This window comes from Ascidiella aspersa, chromosome 3, assembly GCF_963924565.1.
Source record: "Ascidiella aspersa chromosome 3, kaAscAspe10.2, whole genome shotgun sequence".
NCBI classification, from domain to species: domain Eukaryota; kingdom Metazoa; phylum Chordata; class Ascidiacea; order Phlebobranchia; family Ascidiidae; genus Ascidiella; species Ascidiella aspersa.
In genome coordinates this window covers 9,625,265-9,644,344 of record NC_139449.1, presented here as the reverse complement: position 1 = coordinate 9,644,344, position 19,080 = coordinate 9,625,265, and the positions used below count along the sequence as shown (strand labels likewise).

General features: G+C 36.1%; 1 protein-coding gene across 1 annotated transcript; it reads left to right on the top strand.

The window, feature by feature from the left end:
- Positions 1 to 6,079: 6,079 nt before the first annotated feature.
- LOC146159113 (zinc finger CCHC domain-containing protein 24-like) lies at positions 6,080 to 15,444 on the top strand. The gene is made up of 5 exons (XM_083384278.1): positions 6,080 to 6,515; positions 9,667 to 9,782; positions 10,834 to 10,969; positions 11,734 to 11,898; positions 14,361 to 15,444. Exons 1-5 carry the CDS (start codon positions 6,300 to 6,302, stop codon positions 14,472 to 14,474), a joined length of 747 nt encoding a protein of 248 aa, XP_083240404.1. The 5' UTR covers positions 6,080 to 6,299; the 3' UTR covers positions 14,475 to 15,444.
- Positions 15,445 to 19,080: the final 3,636 nt, after the last annotated feature.

The window sequence follows — 19,080 nt, the reverse complement described above, 5'->3', positions numbered from 1 at the left end:
TTTTTTCATTTCATTACTGGTCAATAAAAATCGAGGGGCAATATAAGGGGCGGGTCTGTAGTTTGACCATTCATTCTGCCTTAATATATCAATAAATGCTCGAAATGCCTCACAAGTGTTATGCTCAACAACAAGTTATAGTGCTTAGTAAACCTATCACTAAGTGTCACTTTCTTTGTAGCCTAATAATAGTCAAAGAACTAAACCCGATAATGTTACGCGTACTTTTTTACAGCCAACTGTTCACGTTACCTGCACTGTCAAATGCTTTTCCTATTGGAAAAAAAGTAGTTTTGAAAGTAATATTAAGTCAGGCAAAGTATGACACTGTTTATTGTTAGTGTTTTTTGCCAAAACAACTCAGCAAAATTGAAAACAAGTCGACCAGGATATTTTTTTAAATCGTCTAAAGAGGCCATCTGCAATGCGGGTAATTGTTTTGGTTTTTAGTATAAATTCACAGAGCAGATTTAGGATTTTGTTTATTTCGCTAAAGTTTTGAGTTGGAGAGGTGTTACTTTGAATATGAAAGCTATATTACAAAGATGTTATCGATTCGCGTACTACGAAAACACGCTTTTATATTGTTTAGCCAAAACTTTCATAAAAAAACTTTCATTTTCGATGGTGCAATGAAGCGCACGATGCCCTAAGACAGAAACCTGTTTTGATGAAAATGATGTAGCCTAAGCCCTAATATATACTAGAAACTTGAAATATTTCATTTATGTAGTGAAAATAGGCAAAAATAACGCTTTTGGGGGGAGCATGGACACGTGCGGAGAGAATTGAGATCCGCATTTCGCCTAAAATAACGACCTTGATAATAGATTAACTCAGGGTTTTTAACTATTTTTAGCAAAGGTCCAGTTACAAAAGTTTAAAATTTGGAGTCCGTTATGACTCTTATGAAATAATTTAAAGTTATACAAAATGTAATACGGTATAAATTACATATGTCCTTCGCTTCAACTGATAATTATGTAATGTCCGTTAATAGAAGAGGGGTTTGAATCAAAAGCAGCAATTGTTTAGCAATAAAAAATTCATCAAATCGCATTGCTATGTTAATACTGAGACAGATAAGATCCGGATTAATCACTGAAAAGGTCTGCATTCGGACCGCGGCCCGCCAGTTGAGTAGCCCTGGTCTAACTTAACGGAAATTGGACTTTGTACAGTTTATTAGTTGTACACCTTTGTGCCTAAGGGATTTTTTAAAGCGACAAAGACATAGTAAAAGCCAACATTATTTCGCGCAAAACCCGTAAAATTATAATTTGCGTACAGTAAAGTCCCCCGATCAGGAACTTGGCCGGTTCTTTTTACAGCACTCGTCGGTACCTACAGAATCTTAACATTTACGCGATAACTCACCCAATTATGGTGGATTCTCTCAAACAAATAATTAACGTAACTTGATCCAGTTTTGTGGGTCTTCACAAAAACGAGATTGCGAGACAATTCTGTAGCGCTGGTTGCAGCATGCTTTGATATGGGTACCTTCTTCAGCTTATTAACGGTGGCATCTTTTATAGTCACCATTACTGCCTTCGGAAATTCGACATAACTCACTGTGTAGATGCTACACACTACAATAGTAGCATAAAGAACAAATCGATAGACTACTTTTAATTTGAGATATTTCATGTGTATGAGCCCTTTTTAAACCTATAACAAAATGCAAGAAGCTTAGTATGTATTTCAACAACATTGTCGTGCCGTCCAACATAACACATAATGTCGACGATACACGTTTTAAAATTTTAATAGTTAGAGAAATGCACCGCTGCGTTGAAACTTACAAAAAAATAATTCAGTTGGCGAAATGTTTATTCTATATTCTAAGTTTTAACACATTATCTGTCTGATATTCATTCGAAGCAGTGCGGTTCTCAAGATTTATATATGTTCCTCTTTTTATAAGCGCCGCATAATATTCATGTATATATTTGTATCATGGATACCCTGAATGTAGCAACTATAACAGCAGCAGCCTATAATCCATTCGCACTTAATCGTACAATGCCAAATCTCGCATATTTCCCTTTACACGAATTTGCCCTGTTCTGTAATGTTTATATCTGGCTACTTAAAGACGGCTGAAAAGTACATTTGCTAATTATTTTGTTATAACCAACAATGATTGACTGAGACAGTAAAAAAGCAACTTGAACTCAGCGTGTAACTATATTCTTCATTTCGGTAATATTAAAAAAAAAAACATAAGGCAATAATAAATTAAGCAAAAAATCACCAATATAATGAGACTAACCAGACTTTATCGACGCAAAACTAACTGTGTTTAAAGCTGTTTCTTCCACTCCTTCTTTTAATGCCTCGTCGCTGACACATCTATATAGCATCTCATTGTGAGACAGGAAAACAGTCGCTAATCCTTTAATGCGTTTCTGTACACCGGCTTTTGGTAGAACAATAGCGCAATTGCACAACAATAGTACACATTTAAGGCAGTGCTTCTTACGCTTTTTTAGTTTTGTTCAACCCTAGCATCTATCTTCAGATTTCATATACCGTTGTCTTATCATATGATAAAACTGTATCGACTATATAGAACAGCACACCCGGAATATCCACCCTGCTCGCAAGCTACCACCCATTTCTGACGGTTTACCCTTATTCACCCTTTTTAGTTGGTCCACCCTTGCAAACATTTTATTCACCCTAGGGTGAATCATTTACTTGATTAAGAAACACGGATTAAAGGCACTATAAAATTAGGTATTGTCGAATTTCAGATTACTGGATGCAATGGGAAAGGCTATTACCGAAATGAGTTATCCTGATAAAAATGGTGTGTTAAACATGCCGAAGGAAAGCCAGGGACACAATAACCAATAACACTATGGTCTTAAAAAAAAGTCATGCTGTTTATAATAGAGGATTTATCAATTTTTGTAAAGACTTGGTCCTATAAAAGACCACCCCATCCGTCAGAAATCAGTGTAGTTCTAAGCAAAAAGGTCTACGACAATCAGTGCATTCAAAGGATCAAAAAGTCCGACTTTTAGACTTTGAGGTCTTGGACAATGCACTAATTTGCATTAACAAATGTGCATAAGAAGATTAAGTTTAACAATACTTGACCCAACCAAACCCAAACGCTAACCAGCGCCCTAACCCAAATAATGTGCGATAATTTAATAATTATAACGCTTGAGGCCCCAATACCTCAATTTGTGACGTAATAATCTTAATTACAATGGACGAGAAACCATCTTATGACCATCCGAGTTTGGGCCTTTTTCCCCAGAAATTTAAAGAATTATTAAAATAACGTACATTATTTGGGTTAGAATTCGGGTTAGCGTTAGGGTTTAGGTGGGTCAAGTGTTATCAATCCTATCTCATATTTTTTGTTATCTTTTCTGAACTTTTAATGAATATTTTTAATTTATCTTCGCCGGGAGTTTACCTAAAGGTCCAAATCAGTGCATTGCCAGGACCTCAAGGTCTAAAAGTCTAGACTTTTCTGCCATTGGATGCCCTCATTGTCGTAGACCTTTTTGCTTAGAAATGCACTGATTTCTAACGGATCGGGTGAAAAGACAGTATATCAACTTTGTAGCGAGCAAATGCATTCGGTGCTATCCCTCGTAGAAGAGAACAAATGTGTTGTTAGGTTCATTGCCAAACATAAAATTGAAACTAACATATTTTTTAACAAATAAATCACCATTTGTTTAGTTTTAAAACCATTGACCAAAGAAAGGAAAAAGGTTTTCCAGGTTGTGCTACCATTTGCAGGCAAACAAATAAAACTAACAATAATAATTTTATTAAACATCAGGAATTAAAAAGTTTGTATTTTTGTCGCTGTCTATAGCCTAAACAGCGTTAACGAATTTTACTTTTGTTGCCAGCAGTCGGTAAAAGCAAACCAAAGGCGTTTTATTTCAAGTTTTGCTGTCAGTTACAAAGGAGCTGCTTAGCGAAACAAGTAACGCAAAGGGCGTCAAGTTAAATCCTGTCTCTGCAACTCAACAGAGACCGATTCCCGTCATCCCGCTGCGAATTCGACGCCTCTAGACCTACGGGGGGTCGTTCCTCTCCTGGCCGGGGCCAAAACCGTCCCGCGGCGCCCGGTACACCGGTTTAGACCCGTGCCAGGCGCCGCTAAGCTGAGGTGGGCCGCTAGGTTTGTCTCCTATTCTGTTAGATTTGCTGTTTTGCCTCTGGGGTTCTCTTTTCTGCGTGAGTTCAATTGTGCTTCGAGTAAATGGCGGTGCTTGCCAGTTTTAAACGGGATGTCATGCAAATCAAATACCACAAAAACCTATGTAAAAATATATCGTAACAACATGTTCGAACAAAATATTGGAGCTTTCCAAACATGGATTCTAAAGACTTGTTCGAATATCCAGCAACTCTCTGATTGTGATTTTGTAATTTTAAAGTTATTTTTTGTCCAAAGATACAACACGTGGCATTGCTGAAGGACAACCTGTTTGTCGTGAAATTCGAATTAATTCGTCTATATATCTCCAATATTACGCAGATATTGTGGGCACTATAATACAAACTTTGGCGAACATGGCCAGCTTGGTAAGACAAAAACGGATTTCAATCACCGTCTTATCCCAGCAGTAGCCTGCTGCTGCTGCTCTGACTGCTGGTTGTCCAAACACCCGACACATCTGGCGCAAGGAAAAAAGGTTGTGCTCAGGGGGGCGTCGACAATATAAGGAGATGCCGTTTATCGACTTAGCTGCTCAGGATTTGACTTTTATTAGTTTACCGTCGGCCGGCCTGTTTATGCTCTGGATAAAAGACGTGCGAGGCAAAGTGACGTAATGTATTGTGCAGGCAGCTGTAATTGGGGCCCTCGAAACAATGTCTGCAAAATTCTATACATTTAACCAGAGTTAGTGAACACCTTATTATTGATAATTAACTTGAAAGTCGTTGAAGTAATACGAGCATTTGTGTGTTTTGTTTTTTATTCAACCGATAGATATAGACGGTTTGAGAAAATTAAGGAATGGTGTAACTATTTGGTGTACAACAAAACAAAATGGCAAAATTATTTAAATATTACGACAGAATAAAGGTAGGCCTACTAAGTTTTATTCTACAGCAGTTTTTCTGCGATCATAGTCGACGTTTGTTATGGTTGCTTTTGGTTTACGTCTGGTTTTACATGGTTTAAGTGGTTAATAGGATAAGGTAATTGTTTAGCACTATTTACCGAAATTCAACTTACTTAAAGCCTATTAACACGAATCTGGTACCGTATTCTATTAAAAAAATGTTTAACCAAAGTGATGTACAATGTCGAAGAGTTTCAAAAAACTAAACTTAACTTGTTGTTGGTTGGAACATTTGTTTGATGTCAAGATAGTAAAAATTATTTGGTCTCTGACTGTTTTTTATCAACGTGTTTTGTTTAACTTAAACAACCTTGTGCATATGCCTATTGCTATAGAAACACTTTATGGGTTAAAGTTAAAACTGTCATAGGCACATCTGCTGCGTAGTACAGTATTTGGCGTCGCGCTGCAAAATGGTTTGTAAAACATGCAAAGAACGTTGTGCGTTCGATAAAAATGAAAAAAATTACAAACAGATTAGGTCTAGAAATATTTGTTTCTTTTAAAAAAATGTACATTGTTAAAAAGAAAGAAGTTCTATTATAGCTATAGGTCCAAACGTTTTGTTTCCGGGACCTTCTTTTTAGTTTTTACAAACCACCCAATTGTCTTAAAAATCGGTAAAATGATAAATAAACCAGGGTAACCAAGAGTGACATACAAATTGGGAAAGAGTTCATTTCCCATTTTTATAGGGATTATTTTGAAAAGAATTAAAGCCAAGTTACAGTTTTATCCCTATTTTGTCGCATACTAATTTTTATTAGACAAGCCACATTAACAAAAATTTTGGACCGGCGGTTGCTTTCGCACTTTACTTCAAAACTTTTATTTTATCTAGCTATAATTTATCTTTAATTATGTAGGCTACTAAATGGCGACTCCCCCAGACAACCCCTTGTTACCACATTGGCGGTCGCTATCCCCAAGTTGGGAACTAATATTCTATCGACATATTTGTTCGTTTATATCGTGTCACGTAACCCGAGTTTTTAAAACATGGATAACACTCAAATTTACATTGTGCATTGTCGCAGAGATGGAAACATAAACCTTCTAGCTTGATTGAGCGCAAACGTACTCATTGTAAGGTGTCGTGCAAACTCGTAAATCGCCCCCAAAAAACTGGATCAACGATCAAGGCAACAACACACCGCGACTGGACTTCAATTCGCCCGATAAAATAAAATGTCGCTGCTCTCTCAAATCGACACCAGCGCCTCTGTGCAGCAGCCAGCCCAGCTGCTCAACTGGGTCTACCTGACCCTGCAGGGCCCGACGCCCCAGGGTCACCAGCAGCAGCAGCAGCAGCAGGCGTTAATGACGTCATCAGGCGTGTCAGCTGGCCAGTATCGAATCGCCGGACAGGATGCCTTCGTTGGTGGCGCCGGCATGGCAAAGGACGTAAGTGACTGATTAATTATTGCCTAATTATTTTTGTGTCCTTGTTAATTTGGGTTTGGCTGCAGTTAGCAAAATGAACCCTGGGCTTGTCAGTTGTTATCAGTACTCCGTTGGTCGCGTTAAGTTTAACGCTTAATTCAGGGGTTCCCAAACTTTTTTGCTGCTCGTGCCCCTTTGTCAGGTCAGGGTGTTTCACACTATGATGGAATTTTTCAGATATATATTGCGAACTTCAATGCAATTAAAGTTAAACCGGTATTTTACCAAAAAATGCAAAAATCGGAAAGAAATTAAATGTCAGTGAGATATTTGTTGCTGCTTCATTGATTAAATTCGCTCAAACGATGGTTCGATTATACTCCAGGCAACATGTAAATCATCTGCAGTTAAAAACCGCAGTGCTATAATTGGACAACGAGGTTTCTTACTAAATAGCAACAATTATATGTAGAAAATTGTTTTTCAAGCAAAGATTATACTGGCATTATATGATATACAATTCGAAATTAAAACTGTACTGTTAAATTTGTTTGAAAAGCTGCTTTGTGGCCCAAGGATATTCGATTATTCGTGTACCCCTTGATGTTCAATCTTGTACGCGAACAAGGATTTATTCCAAACGTTTAATTTATGCTACCTACTCTTGTATTAGATTTGGAATATATTTTACTTCAAGTACAACCTCTAGCCATTATGATCAAGTTGAAGAATATTATTTATTTTGTTTAAATATTAAATTAAAATATTTAAATTTGATATTAAAAAACACTACTTGAAACCTTAATGTAAAACTTTTAAAATGAAACATTTGAATTTAATTTTTCCAAACACTCAAATAACGTTTTTAAATTTATAAAGGCGTTACATAAATAGTGACCTACTTCTCCCAACCAAAGAGTCTTGGCTTATATCCAAACTGCACGTTGCGCTCTGCCACTACCTGAAAAAAAATATATATTTAAAAGCTAAATAAATAAGTGTGCTTTGAAGATGATTAGTTGAGGTGAAAAACTAATAATTTAAACATGTTTTGTTAATATTTAAATAACGCCACTAAGACGGCGCTTGTTAGGAAACCCTGTTTGTTGTTTATACTTCACTTGTTAATTCGAATTTAGACTTGTTTTGTTTTAATCAGGGATCGCTAGAACGTGCAATGGTATTACACAAACAAAACTATGTGTGTCTTATATATATTTAGAACATTCTCCCTTTAAATAAATCCAACAATTGAAATTGAGGAACTGGTCTGGTTCCCGACATGTCATTCAAAACTCGCTTTCGTATGTAAGGTAATACCAGTCTAGATTAATAATAAAGCTTGATATCATGCAAGCAATATTAAAATTTAGATTTGTTATCTTCGTTTGAGTGTAACTTTAATTCGAGCTCTAGTCGCTTTACCATGTGTTCCGAACGGTAACAGATGCCGTTTTGCAGAGAGAGAATATTACAATTATGTGTCTTACAGTCAGCAGCGAATTCTCAAAGGGGGTACGTGTAAAATCCGTCCAATCTTTATGCAGTGCACTGAAATGATTCGTTCCCCAGGGGTACCTACGTATTAACCGTTCGAAAGGTTATTAATCGCGGATGCGTTAACTGTTAGTATGCCTTTCAATGGTTAAAAAAAACATATGGTATTCGATTACTGTTGATCACTAATAATTCTTAGTTTATTGAATGCGCTAATTCGCAAACCACCTGATCTTACTTTTCAGAATGCTCTTACCGGGCGACGTATAGGCGATTTGAATAGGTTGGCGAAATGTTGGTTAACAATTACATTTTAAGAAGAGCAGTTTTTGATTATTATTTCATAGAAATTCCTAAGAAATGTGTTTAAGTAAAAATGAGGTATAGCCTATGTTCAAAATTTAATAAAAAGACAAAGATAACACTACAGCAGAACCTTAGTGTGTGTGAAAATGATCATCATTTTAAATGTGGCGTATTGTAAGCTAATATTCAGAAAAAAGAGATAGCGATCGCTTAAAACAATATTTAATTTGCCTGTTTTTTGATATAGAACTACATTTAACGAACCTTCTTTGGGGAACAGAAAAATAATTGGAAATCCGTATTGCGTGGCATTCCAGCAAAAAATGTCTGCCCGACACAGCGTTTATTTAAATTAAGCCCACGCCTGTTTAGGCAACACGTCTGCTCAAAAAGGAAACATCCGCTTCGGCTGAGATAAGCCGCATTGGCCTTTCGTATCAGGCCCGTCCGCCAGCAGTCTGCTAGTTAGCTCCCCTTATTCGCTGTCCTTTGATATTCCAGGCCTCTTTGCTTTACCATTGGGAGAACACTCTGCTGTTTAACAGATGTCGTTTTCTTATGGCTTAGGTCCAGACAAAGTTCAGTCGAGTTGCTTTTTTGTTTGAACGGAGGAGTGCCAGCTACTGTAACTTGTGTTTTATAGCAGTTTCCCTAAAGAACTAGGGTAAACTATTTTGAAAAATGCTTATTCAGCTAACTTTTATATGTTATTGAATTGATAATTTACACCAAATGTATGAAACAACACTTTTCACAGATCAATGGTAACTTATGTTTTACTAAAAACAAGACATCATAAAATGGTAAGATTAATATATTTATTTATAATGCATTCATAAGCTCAGAACCAGCTATCGCCATATGGAATTTTATACCTAATTATTTTGTTTTTACGCATGTCGTCAAAGCTACATTGAAACAAGCAAATAATAACTCATGTGCGATTAACAATATCAATGACACACTGAAATTATTATAAGTTTCTCAATCCCTACTTCTCTTCTTATTTTTCTGCCAAGGCGCATTAGTTAAAAAAAACAACCTCCACTTCCACTTTAAAACAAGACAACATGAAATGGCGAGATTAATAAAATTATTTATATTCCCATCAAGCCGGAAATAAGCCCAGAACCAGCTATCGTCTTATGGAATCTTAAAGTTGATTATTTTGGTTTTGCGGAACTCGTCAACAAGCAAATAATAACTAATATCCCATTAACAACATCAATGAAACACTGAAATTATACAAGTTTGTCAATCACTAGCCTATTTCTTTGCTATTTTTCCTACCAAAGTGGCGCAACCATGAGGTAGTGGAAAACATAATGTCTAACTAGAGCGAATCAGTAAATGTATTGTTTGTTTATAGGAGGCATCACCCCTTTACCCCCCAGTCTTTTGGGTGCCAGAGTACCTTCTCGCCCCTTCCGATCTCCCAGCAGGCCAAGTCACCAACGCCGAAACGTTTACGGCTGTAACCCCAAGGTAAATGTTACTAGCCACTGTGGCAGTGGTTCTTAACCAGGGTTCGATCGAACTCTTTGGTTCGACACAGCTGTTTCAAGGGTTCGGCGAGAACGTCCTCTGAAACATGAAAGCCGTTATTTTAAGCTAAATTTGAATCTCTTGTGCCAAAGTGTCATGTAACGTTATAAATTAAAACTATGGCGAATTTAACCTATATCAATGCAAGTTTATAGTTTGAATATGCCCAGTTTCAGCTGCTAGGAAGAAGTAACGAGGGTTCGATGAACGCTTGCAAAATAACATATGGGTTCGACAGGTTACCTAAGGTTAAGAACCACTGCACTGGAATGTACGATTCTTTGGGGGTTTTTTCGAAACGTTTTACGGAGTTTTTGCTGAAAGTACAGCCGATCCCTACCGACCCCAGTTGACTTCATAACCGTGACGAAAATACCAAAAGTGATGTGAAAATTCATTCCTAGAAATGTAATGTTTTTCAAGTTGAACAAAAATGCCTTCGAGCTGGAAAACGTCTTTGTGTTTATGGTTGAAGTACTATTTTCAAACTACAACAACAACACTTTTTAATGTTAAATATCTCGGTTAGTGTCAAACTTGGATCATATAAGTACCAATACTACTATAAACTTGACAGGGCTGTGATGTGGGGGTATCGCAAATGAGATATAAGAACTGTCAGACATTGCTAACGTTTGTATACATTTTAATGTCACTTGCATGTCAGCCCATAAGTGTGAGTTTAACATTTTTTAAATAATTTTTTTGTGACTACACACGATTCTTGCAGTTTATGCGTGCATTTTGATAACATTTTGTGTTCTTTTCATCCGAAAAAAATAACTCACGCCTGATTCGTTATTTTTGTTTACCATAAATATAACAACTCAATTTAGCTTGGGTTAACAACTAACCGTTGCATTTCGCCTCGTGTTTTTGCCTTCCCGCATGGTTTGTCCACCTTCGGCCCCGCCTCTGCATCCAACCCCGTTTGTGGTGTGACGTCATCAAAATGACACTTCATTAGCCCGTCGGCGTCTCCTTTCGGCAGCGTGGGTGACCTGGTGGACAGCTTCGCTGGATTATCACTGGAGCTTCAAGGGACTTTCCCCAGCAGACCACCCCCTTCCAACTACCTATGCCATCTCTGCTTTATGAAAGGTCACTACATCAAAGATTGCCCGCACGTATGTTTGATTATATTGAATTTTCTGTATAGTGTTTTAAAAATTCATTTGAAGGCTTCTTAAACTGGTTAGGTTTGTTGTTCACTTGTTCCACAGAAACTTCACTAACGAATAACAAAACAAAAAAACTTGACATAGCGAGCGCAATTTTATTAATAACATGTTAAACAAAACACCTTGTCATTTGACTCAATGGCCAAATCGACTTAAGTGGAGTCATTTAAAAACAGTAACTTAAGTCAACTTAAGTGCACTGAAGTCATTACAACACTGCCAAATGCCAGTTTAACCGTAATATGCATAATTATAGGCCCTCGTGGTAATTCATTCTCACAAATGACTTGACATATGTTAAAGAGCTTTAATTAAATACACTTCAGTAAAGTTGGTCATGTTAGGCAATAACAAATGTTGATCTGATTTTTATTTTGTTTTTGTGGGTTTGTTTGGTAAAAAATGTGGATCAGAATGTAACTTTAGTATTCTATCTAGCAAAGATGAGACTTTGACTTAAATGACTAATGTCTTGGTCTGCGACTTGACTTGATACTTGTTGAAAATAACTTGACTGGGACTTGATTTATTTCGAAATAAATGACATGATTGGGTCTTAAATCATTTCTAAAACTGACTTGACTTGGACATTTCGTTTAAGCCATTTCGTTTACAACCCTGGTAAATGTTATAGGAATGCTTTACGAAAGCAAAAATTTTGAGCAAAATTTTGAGCAAAAAGTAAACCAATGCTGTCTTTCTTTCTTTAGGCGAGACCCAAAGGCGAAGGGACGACGCCTTACCAGGGAAAGAAGCGCTGCTTCGGCGTCTACAAATGCTCCAAGTGCAAGCGCAAGTGGATGAGCAGCAACAGCTGGGCGAACATGGGACAGGATTGCAACAAATGCAGGATCAACGTGTATCCTCATAAGCAGGTTTGTCAAGTGTTTATCTTACATATCTATGTTATATGTGAAGTGTTTTCTGATGTACTGTTGATATATTGTCTTTTTTTTCTTGCTTCACAAATAAACGTGGTTGATCAATTGAAGGTCTTAAGGTAGCGGTTGACAATATCTTGCCTTACGTGACACTACCGTCTGTACGGATATGATAAAAAAAAATTTAATACAAAAGAATAGAACGTTAATTAGGTTTTACATAATTCGACAATAATAAAACATTTTGTATATTTTAATGAGGATTCAAATCATAAATTTAATGATTTATATGGTTTTAATAAAACTTATAAATCACCGAATAAAATAACATTTTATTAAAGGCTACTTCCATCACTTTCAAAAGAACACTATAGTTTATATTGAACAATAAAAAACAAAGTTGCAAGAATTTACTAAATCTTATAGTTTGTGTTAATATAAACGCATTAAAAACTGTAATCGCTACAGTTTAAATATTATAAGTTGGCATGTTTGAACATACAGTTTATAATTTCATTCATAGCACAACCAAAAGAGTTTTTAAAAACAACCAATTACAACATAGTAAAATTTTTAATTCAATATAACTGCAAGCATTGTATAAAGTACGTTATAACCCACTTGAAAGTACAATATTATATATGTAAATCACATAAAAAATGTTACAGATATGATGAATTGTGCGACACTCTAAATAATTTCGCTAAATGTTTCTCTAACTATATACTCTAACTATATACAATGTAGGGAAATGCTCTCGGTTTATTGCACTTCTTCGTAAAAACATTTGTATCATTAAACAGATCAAGCGTCACTCTTAAGCATTATAAATATCACGTTGAAAAATTGCTGTCTATCTTACATAAAACATACTGGTTAAACATAGTCATAGTTTGACAGGAAAAAAGCTAACCATATATAACAACCTGTTACATTAAAAAAACACGCTGTTTCACTTTATTTTGCAATAAAACTGACTTTTATAGCATGTGAACTCTGTTGGGAATATAATTTGACATGGTCGGCTTAGCTGTTTTTTTGCCGAAAATATGCATCTACCTCCTGGGAGTTGACGATGAATTAGTCAAGTATAGAGATAAATGCCAAAGCAATTTAATACATGGAATAACTTGAAACCTGGGCTGAAGGTAAAACTATTTTCGTTTCGCAAAAGATCTTAGTAGAGCCGACTTAGACCGGGCACGATGTTGAATTCAGTGGTAAGCCCGAAATGGCTATTCGGTATAGATCAGGGGTGTCCAACAAGCGGCACGCGTGCTAAATGTGGCACGCGACCTAATAAAAAATGGCACGCAAGCCTTCCCCCCCAAAATACTAAAATTGTTATTCAGCCAATTGTCAAAAAAGCTCAGTTTGTTATTCAGCCAATTGCCATTGTTTCTTCACAATATAAAACAATCGCGGCAATCACGACAACCAACAATTAATTTTGATACAGTAACATTTATACTGTGTGGAGGCTAGCATTCACATAATATTATATATAGCTTGGTGTGAAGAAACAAAAGTCAGCTCACCGTTTTTTTTCCAAGTTTAAATAAACGTTCTTATTTCTGGTAAAAAGCGCTTTTTATGATTAAAAAGAATTGGTTCGGTTACGAAACTTTGGCACGGGAAGAAGTTATAAGATAAAAATTGGCACGCCGGCATGGTTGTGTTGGACACCCCTGGTATAGATAGAAGACATTTTGCAGCTACGCCGTACCGGATTTGTTTTACCAGGCCAGGGACCCATTTTCACCAGGCTATATCCCGATATCTTCTTAAAATATACTAAAACTAAGATTTTAGCTGCATATTTGTGCACTACATCGAACGATAACTATATGATTTGAAGGTTACCATTATTAGACGTCAAGGTATTACGTAACTTTGTGTCGTCATGTCAAATTTCAATGCGTTCAGGTAAAAATGTCCACCATCCAGTAAGACAATTATTCTAATTTTACCTCCGCGTTATTAGCATTTACAATTTCGTCAAAAAAGAATTTGAAGGACGACTAGTCGACTTTCTTTAAAAAGGTTGCCCCCTTACCACACATAGCCTAGTATGCTTTCCCTAACTACACATAAATATTTGTAAAAAGTACTAATTTAGATCTAAATCCATATGCCGTACAATGAAACAGGCTAACAACGAAAGATAAAATATAAAAGTGTAGAAAAGTGCAAGTTCTGACACTTTAAACCAATGGTTATCGACCGGGGTTACGCGGCACTGTGCCATTTTTAATCAATGGTACCGAGAGATATTTCGAATTGTTTAGGATTCCATTTTTTGGTCCATTGGTAAGCTTCAATTTTTTGTGTTCGATAAAAGTGGCACTCAACAAAATACGAGCAAGGGTGCCGGAAACTATTAATAATCTCTGTAGGTTGCCGCAAGCCAAAATTATCGCGAAAAACTGCTTTAAACCAATGTTTTTATTTTGTAGAGACCTCTGGAGAAGCCAGACGGACTGGATGTGTCAGATCAAAGCAAGGAGCATCCACAGCATTTGTGCGAAAAGTGTAAATCGCTCGGCTACTACTGCAGGCGAATTGTATAAGCTTGTGATACGCTACCTGCTCGACATTAAACGGAATCGCTCTAGTTCATACTGTTTTATTAACTATGCTGTTGCTACCAGGCATAGTATAATAAAAGTAAGGTCTTCTGGTATATATTTGTTAAACCGACGTTGCGGCTTACTATTCAGAAAGCCTTTATCAGGGAATGACACACATGGCTAACAGGACGCAAAATGACACAAAGAACAAAGGAGACAAAACGTGCGAGCCAACGTTCTAAAATACACAGCGATATAGAACGTTGTTTTCTTTTGTCATTTCATTTTGCTTCCTGTTGGCTTGTGTGTCATTCCATGATGAAGGCTTTCCGAATAGTAAGCCGAAATGTTGGTTTAACAAACATATACCAGAAGAACTTATTTTTATTCATACTGTTTTGTTTTCACCGTTGCGTCAAAGTTTCTGAATACACAAATGCGATACGTAACACATAGTTCGCGCTGCTTTGTCATAGTACCTCGTTTGATTTCATTAAAACGCTACTAGCCTTCACTTAAAGTTTGTCTGCCTCCATTATGTATCCATTGTAAATTAGTTTTGTTTTCATCGCCTACCCCGCATTTCTTCAAGTGGATTTTATTCACGTGCTGTTCTTTTTTAGATTTTTACCATTACCTGCAAATTTACTTAAAACACCGTTCGTATTTTTAGTCACGCGTGCGTGCCTGTGAGCAAATGCATTTCATCTGCTTTTGTCGTTACTCTTGTATATATGCCTGTGGTATGCTTAGCTTGCCCCCGCTAACAGTTAATGCCTTTAAAAACTTTTAGTCTTCATTGAGATAGGCCTATATCAGTGTCCTACTTTGAGAACCCTTTTCACCCAAGTGAGAACTATATGTATATATTATTGGTTTATTTGAGAGAAATTTAAACAGATTCGACCAAGATTATATTACTTCGCGCCTCTGCAAGAATTTTTGTTTTTTGTTTTGTTTCTACGTGTATTTCTTGCCAGTATTCATATCTATCGCATATAATAAACGTTTTTTTGTGTTTATTGCCTTTATTGTTGGCGATGTGAACAAAGTCGTCATTACGATACAACAACTTGCTCATTCAAGAATGTTTTTCTACTAAACATGAAGTTGAAATGTTAAAACTATAGAAAACAACTTACACATATTTATAAATATGAAAGTTTAAGAAATATTGCCGAAAACTATCTGAATTATTTTTAATTACTTCTATAGGTCAGTACGGGTTGAAAAATAAGCGGAATGGTAAATTTACCGGATGTCGCGTAATAATACCGGACATTTAAAAAATGTATCTCGTTGACGTAACGAGCAAACCGAGACGCACGACAAAATATATTTTGCATTCAATGCACCTTTATTTTTAAATGTTGGCCTTGTTCAAGGCGACACTTTACTTTTAAGCCAGGAGCCTTTTTCAAGGGGGGGCATGTAATAATTGGAAAAATAATATTTTTTGCCAAAAAAGAAATAAGTACGAAAGTTATCTTAAACCAGCAATTAAGACATTGTCAGAGCAAAAAAAGGCTCAGCCATCATATTAACCGAATATTTGACAGCTAATTAATGTACTATCATGTTTATTGTATGTTGTATTTACCTCATTTTGCCAATTTTATCTACCGGATACTGTATAAACCGTTTTTTTTTTCATTAAAATGATGTTTCCTAATTTTTGAAAAAAATAGGGGGGCCATTTATTTCGTGAAATATTCAAGGGGCCACGGTGTAAAGAAGGTTTTGAACGCCTGCTTTAAAGCGTTTAAACAATGTTACAAAATCATGAACGAGCGTAAACTAAATTATCTCTCGGTAACTACAGTAGTACATTACAAAAGTCTTTGAAGCTTCATCGAAGGTCACAGCATATAACCAATTGTAACAGGATGTTAACTGGAACCCCCCGATTCAAGAAATTACCAACAAAGACCCTATGTGTAACACTAATTCGGCGTTACCGCCCACGTTTGGCAACATTGGTTTAGCGCAGTGTTTCTATGGTGAATTCTTCAGATCACCCCATGGTTAACAAAATTTTTGCAGGGGTGAACCAATCAGGAGGGCGTCAGAAATGTATGATAGCTCTGCAGTAGATCTACTACTGAACTGGTGTTTTTTTGCTTATTGTATTGCACTGAGTGTTTAAGTACAAAAATTTGGTGACTGTGTCTTGTGCTTTTGTAGCTTTATATTTCTGAACTCAAATAGTAAAACTTAGCTCGAGGTGAGTTGACCTTAACAAAAATCGAAACAACCTAAATCATTTTGTGCTGTTATATAGGCCTACCATAAGTAGTCTTTTAGTAGGATTTGTCCTCTTTTCTCAAGAAAAGTGGCTTGTTTTCGAAATTTATAAAAGGGCGAAATTTATACATTTTTGGTTGTATCGTAAATACTTTTTCTAGGAACAAATCCAGTCACCTCTATTTTAAGCCTGTTTTAAATGCTAAAACGGAAACTGTTTTCGCGATTTGCGCGAATCTCTTCTGTCTTTCTCGTTTGTTCTACGCGATTTTTCGGCATATTTACAGACAAATAGCGTCGAATGCACTGGCACTATCTCCAACGAAAGTTTAACAAACTTAGTCTAATATTTATATATTATTCACGGTTCTGTCGAAAGTATTATGTCTTTAAAGTATGAACGAAATACCGACCGTTTTCGAAACTGTGAAACATTATACCGATTCACATTTTTTCGACCTAATTTAGTTCATGCCATATGTTTTGTGTTTCTCCCGATTTATATCGTCTTTGCAATATGGTCGTTGTACCGCAAGTAACACATCGGTAACTTAAAGCCTTAAAATGCAAAAAAACAAAACATTTTAAGCTTTTGTGCGAAATTTTTACGTAGGCTTTTTTAATATTAAACGTTGGGTCAACGCGCCCCACAACTTGATAAACGCCAATGTATATTTTCTATCTGTGTCAAATGTGTCATGCCTCCCTCTAACTCAAAATTAACCTTTACAGTTTAAAACCAATATAGTCCTACTTTTTTTGCGCTTCGCGCGACAACTTGTGGCTTTCTTTAATTTTGACTTAAATTGCTCATTGTTCGTTAGCTTATTTGTTTCATAGCGTCAGAGTATGACGTCATATTACGTGTATTTGAGATCCTATTTTGGGCCGAGATCCTATTTTTTTTATATTTGAGATCCTTATTTTTGCCCAACCCAACATTTTAAGTTTCTCATGCGGCCCGCGGTTAAAAATAATCGCCCGACCCCTGTTTTTGGTTGTTATTGCAAACATTGTGCCAGAAAAATTGGAACCAAACCTCACATGTAAAAACGCCCATTAATAAAGCAAAGATGTTTGATCATTCACTTTAAAACGTAGGCTTTTCATTCGTCGCTTAAAACTCTCTTCGTGGCCACCAACAGCAAAATTCACTACAAATAGATTAATATTTGCGATCGAGTCGGCCAGTAACACCAAATTTCCTATCGAAAATTAACCAGAGAATCCCAAAACAACCAAACATCCCGAAAATCAGCATAAAACATCATTTAACTCAAAAGTAACAGTTCTACTTTCGTTTCATTTTCCGGCAAAAAATGTCCTCTTTTTGGGTGCTGAAAATATGGTAGCCCTGCTGTTATATATAGACGAGATAGTTTTATTAGATCATTAGACAAGGGTAAATGAAATCTGGAGATCGATGCTAGGGGTGAACAAAACTAAAAAAGTTTTAAGAAGCACTGGTTTAGCGTATTCTAAACTAGAGGATCTAGAAACTTGATATTAAATATAAAATGTACCATTTATGTAAAACTTATATCTAGAATTGATAGTGGCTTATATTGCGTACCGGTTGGAAATGGTGTGCTTCAAACAAAATATTACGTAAACTGTAAAGTTTAGCACCTCTTACATCTTTGTTTAGTTTTAACGTAACAAAACTTCAACATGGACGATAGATGCATCTTTTTCTAATGTACCGGCTTGGTAGAAATGATTATCTGTTCAGCGTTTGCCACTTGTGAGAAAAATTATAAACTTCATATTCTTTCTGGTTTATTATTTTTCCCGAACGTTAATCACACATGCGATAAAGTCTTTCTAATCGAAAGACCAAATGCCTGGTGTCATATGTCAGCGTTTGTGTAATAAGGTTTGGCACAAATGTTTAACCCTTTAACTGCGGCGGGCCCATAAGTGGCCCCAGCCATTCTTAATGCCATAAAAAGTTTATTAGTGTAATTTTTTCCCGTTGGGCTTGTTTTGACAGAAGATGTATTTATGCTTTTTTGACCTAAAAAAATTTGCATTTGAAAAAATTGTTTTGTATATAAAATATATGTTTTACTTTCTTTCAATTTTTTTGTTTTTTTTGCGCATGAGTAGGTTCCAAAGGCTACTCAGAGGCCGTTTGTGCGTTACGGGCTTGTCGTGGCTTTGGTTATTTAAATTTTGACGTTGCCTTTGGTTGTTTCAATTTTTGATTTTTTTTTGTTTATTTTAATGTTTAAAAAATACCTTTTAGTTTAAATGTTCAACTTTATCTAGAAAATAGATAAAAATAGGTTTGTGACATCACGGCGACAATCGGTTTTGTAACGTTACAGCTATAGACTAATAACGTCAACATTGTAAATGA

What these genes read in the sequence shown, in the direction of transcription:
- LOC146159113 (XM_083384278.1), top strand. Translation starts at nt 6,300, where the DNA reads ATGTCGCTGCTCTCTCAAATCGACACCAGCGCCTCTGTGCAGCAGCCA. An exon ending in ACATCAAAGATTGCCCGCAC is followed by an intron (nt 10,970 to 11,733) that starts GTATGTTTGATT and finishes TTCTTTCTTTAG; the next exon opens with GCGAGACCCAAAGGCGAAGG. An exon ending in ACGTGTATCCTCATAAGCAG is followed by an intron (nt 11,899 to 14,360) that starts GTTTGTCAAGTG and finishes TTTATTTTGTAG; the next exon opens with AGACCTCTGGAGAAGCCAGA.